At 39.4% G+C, this 4,887-nt stretch overlaps 1 protein-coding gene across 18 annotated transcripts in view; it reads left to right on the forward strand.

Annotated features, from left to right (window-relative positions):
• The window catches only part of dock9b (dedicator of cytokinesis 9b), a 49,912-nt gene that overhangs the window by 12,269 nt on the left and 32,756 nt on the right, over window positions 1-4,887 (forward strand). For 14 of the 18 annotated variants that reach the window (XM_032506431.1, XM_032506423.1, XM_032506426.1 and 11 more), the window contains exon 2: window positions 3,686-3,802. In XM_032506431.1, the coding sequence (XP_032362322.1) occupies window positions 3,686-3,802 (117 nt within the window). Of the gene's footprint in view, window positions 1-1,141; window positions 1,438-3,685; window positions 3,803-4,887 lie in introns of those variants that run through there. The other 4 variants (XM_032506422.1, XM_032506424.1, XM_032506433.1 and 1 more) reach the window with 1 other exon arrangement.

Below are 4,887 nucleotides of genomic sequence, written 5' to 3' on the forward strand. Positions count from 1 at the left end.
ACCATTTGACGGTTGTAGTGAAGTAGTAAACATTTTCTTCAGTGAAAATTGATGTAGTTTGATCAATGCAGAATTTTTTCAGGGACGATGCCAATATTGATATTTGAGGGTTTAAAACATCTGATAATGATGCATCATTCACATCACATCATCATTAAATTAGATTTTTTGAATGTAACTAAGACATCTGCTGGGGGACTTGGACAGTTTATAGCTGAACAAAATGAACTTTATTATCTGATAGACAAACTATAAAAAGGTAACACTATTTCAAAACATAATTTTATCATTTCTTTACTTCAACTTTCTTGTAATTTATTGGCTGACACCAATATTTTGTACTCATTTGCAACTATAAAGCTAGCTTTCTCATACCCGGAATACTATACTCTTAGAAGGGAACTCCCAAGTTTTTTCCCATATGCAAAATGTGTTTCCACTTTGCATATGTGAAAAATGTTTAGTTTGTCCAGGGGGAACTGTGTCCAATTTGATAAATGTCCCCAAGCGATGTCACTTGGGTCACTGTTGTTTTTTTGTTGTTTTTTTGGGTCAGTGTTGTTTGAAAATGAACTGGGAGTGTGAAGTTGGAAAGAAATGAGCTCACCCGACCTCTGTACCTCCTCATCTCTGCTTGAGGCTGGAAGCTCCAGGCTACATGGTCCAATGGTGCAACGGTGGTATGCTAAATCTGTGGAGGGCTCTTTTAAAGCAGCAGGCCATCTTCCGGACAGCTACCGTATACTGAGTAATGGCACTTTGGTTGCCATTTTATTATTGAGTATTACTATTACTTATCTTCTCTTGTACCTACTGGTAGGTAACCAGTAAGTATTTCATTGGTACCTTAATGTACAAAATACTTTTATTGTAATATATTTTTATCATCTCCTCTTTTCTTCTACCATTTCTGACGCTTTGTATTTTAAACACAAACACACACACTAGGTAGGTGGAGGAGGCACATAACAACATGATCTCTGGGCCTCTTTTAAGTTTTTAATGCGGGAGTGGTCCATTTCTTCTCCCCTCCTTTTCACAGAATTCACATACTGTACATACAAACACACTCATATTCACACACACCCTCACAGCTGCACAGCTGTGAGAGTGGGAGGGGCCCTATATCCTTCTGATGAGAGACAGAGCTGGAGAGAGGGAGAGGGAGGCTGGGTTATTGTGACTGAGTACAGAGGGAATCTCACTGGACGTCGGCAAAGCTCTCCCAACATTCACACACAGCAGGCAACTTTGTGCCATGGCAGTGTGTGTGCAGTGAGTCTCACACCTGTTTACAGGCAGGCAGGATTGACCACCATGCAGGGCCGGGCTGGCAAAGCCCCCAAAAGGGAGATGGTGATAGAATCTCCACAGCAGTACAAGAGCCTGGCTGAAATTGAGGCAGAGGTGGAGACTGGTGGGTCACAGGTGGCAGCGGTAAGTGTGCGCTGTGCCCTCTTCTACATAGAAGTCAAGTCTCATTTTTATAGAATCCTCTCTAGTTCTGGTAGTTGGAAATGGAACCGATGTTATCTGATTGTTTCAACAAGTTTCCTATCTCTTAGATTCCTTTTCAAGAGCAACTTTGAAGTTTTTTTTTGCAAGGGTTAGACGGAAATGGGAAATAGCAGCTTCAGGGTACACCTCTCTAGGGGGTTGAATGTTGATCTTTTTTTAGGAAATGGAGCACTTGTGGCTCTTTCTGTTCATTAACTGTTTCTGTGCACCAGAGTCAGGCAGATTGACAAATTGGCTGCAAAATTGGTGCAATGATAAATATATAAAAATATACTGTAGATGTAGATATTTTTTTGTAGTTGGACTTATAATACCTAACAATTTGCCACTTTACTACTATTTTTCTAAATGCAAAGTTTGTCATGTTATTGCAAAACTTTGGAAAAGTAAGATTATTTTTTTCATCGGTAATTGAAGATTATAAATTTTAGTTCACTTGTAAGGTAAGAGTATTATTAAATGGACAGTATTTGAGTTTATGGAGCCTAATAAAAGCCCTTTTTCCACCTTTAAGTTAAACTTGATCTCACAACTGTGTCTCTAATGTATTGATGTGAGATAATTACTGGCAGGTCACAGTTCACAGCTGTTTGTTGTTATCTTCTGTCTGAATGGCAATTATCCAGATGGAAATCAGGACCGTCGATTTTTGGCTTATCGGATGATTTTTTTACTTCCAAAGCTCAGAGATACGGAGGGATATTTTATTACATCATCAGGGGGATTGGTTGGACGTATCAAAATGTAAATCTGTGGTCAGTTTGTTATGTGTTCATTGGACCCAGACCAAGAGGCTAATCCAAATGTAATTGATCAAAGCCTTGCTTTGCGGCTACGTTCCAACCGGAGAAAGTTTAGAAATGCACAGAACGATGCTAACTTTTGTTCATATTTTGTCTAGTAGCTGATTTTTCTGTTTATATGTTTATTTGTCAGTAAAGGGAACTTTGCACTTGAGATGTAACTGATGCATATTAACTATCTGTAATGTAATCAGTCATTTTTGAGATTCTTGGGTTGGTTGGTCAGTCAACTACTTTGGTCCACTGATAATATAAAATATTCTAAAAACTGTTGGATGGATTGCCATTAAATGTGGTACAAACATGTCTAATCAGGATGAATCGTAATAACTTTGGTTATCCCTCCCCTTTTTATCCACCATCAGGTCAAAATGCTAAACTGTCCATTTTTTGTGTTTAGGGCTTTTTAATACATGTAAACATTGCTTAAACTAGCTAAGATTGTAAACTTTATACCTGCTAAACTTTAGCATGTTAGCATTGTCATTGTGGGCTTGTTAGCGTTTGGCTTATAGTACAAACTGCAGCCTCACAGAGCAGTATTGTATACTCATTTCCATTCATAAGTCTAATTTAAATGATGGATGAAAGGAAATAATGAAGTTTGCTGAGTTCATCTTTTGTCTCACAACTTCATGCACAGTGTCCTGATATGCAAGCACAACCACATGTGTGTGTCGTATGCAAGGTTCTAATATCACAGTCAGGCTGGTTGAGGGAAGACATGCTGGAAGACTCCCTTAGATTTCTTTTCTGTGGAATGTTAAAGCTGACGTCTGCGGCGCTGGGGGAGTTTAATCTCTGCTAGATCATGAACTATGCTACACTATCTTACCTACTGCCAAACACCAATGCTTACAAAGCCATCTCTGTTATAATGCAGCATAATGATTTACTGAAGAATCCTGTTTGGACTGTACATAGGATGAATATTCCTGAGTGATTAGTAGAGCTGCAATGACCACTATTTACTTCTCTGGTTCAGGTTTTGAACGTGAGCTCATGACACAGTGACTGGTACAATAGCACACACACAGACTCTCGCTCATCCATCCATCCCTCGCTTCTCTCATCTAGCATGTCCTCTTCTGTTAACCCACATTCATTTCTGTCTCTGTGCCAATTCCTGCTGCTGTATCTGTCTGTACTCTGTGAAAAGACAATAGCAGCTTGTTGTCCAGTGTCAATACCCCAGATTTGTAACTCATCCCATACACAGATATCCTTATTAATTGTACTACTATTGGTCAACAAATGATGAAAATTTACTAAAAGGCCACACATATTTATATGGAACAAAACAGGTAGTCTGTCTTGCCACATGTTGCCACTTGCTAATCCAGTGTTGTAATCTACTTTTTTAGATAAAGCCGAAGATCATAGAGCCTCTGGACTATGAGAATGTGCTTCTACAGAGGAAGACCCAGATCATCAGTGATGTTCTGCGGGACATGCTGCAGTTCCCCACGGACGACTTCCAGGTAGGACGTGGAGAAAGTTTTTTTTTTAGGCCTGTTGGTACACTGTTATTTAGCTTTTCCCCTCTTATAGTTCAGACTCAGTTGCAGAGCAATGCATCTGGTATTAATTAAAGGCTGGCCACGATAATGCAGAAGTTTGAAACCAGGGTTTACCTGTAGACAAAAATGCCACTCACAATAATACTCTTTGTGGTTTTCTAAGAGCTTGCCATCCACACTGAAATGTGTGTGTTCAACAAAACAAAATCAACATCGGTTTTCAGTTTCAAAGGGGACGTATTATGGCCATTTTCTAGTTCATACTTGTATTTTGGTTTTCTGAAAATGGTTAAATGAAGCTGTGCTTAGGAATACAGGTGCACTGTGTATGTATTTTTAGATTCATGATTTGAGTTAGTCAAACACTTGTTAAAGGGCTGCAGCATCGTAATGGTCCATGAAGAGATCCATGAAGCAAGATTTGTTACCAGGGGAGACAAATAAATATGATGTGAGGACAAGGGTCATGTGACGGACAGAGGTAGCTAAAGGCCCCAAATGGAAGTTGCTCAGTGTGGATATGTCAGATTATAGTTGGGTGAAGCAAGATCTTGCAATTAGGGAGGTTGGCCCAGTTAGGTCAACTGATTCACACATCGCTGAAGTCTTTTAATGGCTACCTTGATGTTTAAATTTGTCTTCACTTTTTAGGAAATCAGTTCCTACACAGCTAGTTACGATGATATGAGTAAATTAAACCCGTGTGTTGAATCTGCTATAAATTTGGCTTCTACACGTACCGTGTGTAATCATGGGCTTGCGCTCTTATAAACATTTACACGCTACATAGATCTGCTGCTTGTGTTCAAAGAAGCTCACAGACTGTGTCAACATTACATCACCGCAGTGCTGAGATGGATCTCAGCGGGGTCCACTCCCAGTTTGAGAGAGAAAGAGAAAACAGGGACAGACTCATGCTGAAATGTTTGACATTCCTCATGTCTCCTAAAAATGTGCGAGTAATCAGATTTTAAAAGATAGGTCTGGTCATTTTAATATTTTTGGCATTGTCAACAAATCCTATATGCAGAGCCCGGCCAATGTAT

The sequence above is a fragment of the Etheostoma spectabile genome, chromosome 24 (assembly GCF_008692095.1).
Source record: "Etheostoma spectabile isolate EspeVRDwgs_2016 chromosome 24, UIUC_Espe_1.0, whole genome shotgun sequence".
In the NCBI taxonomy this organism is placed as follows: Eukaryota; Metazoa; Chordata; class Actinopteri; order Perciformes; family Percidae; genus Etheostoma; species Etheostoma spectabile.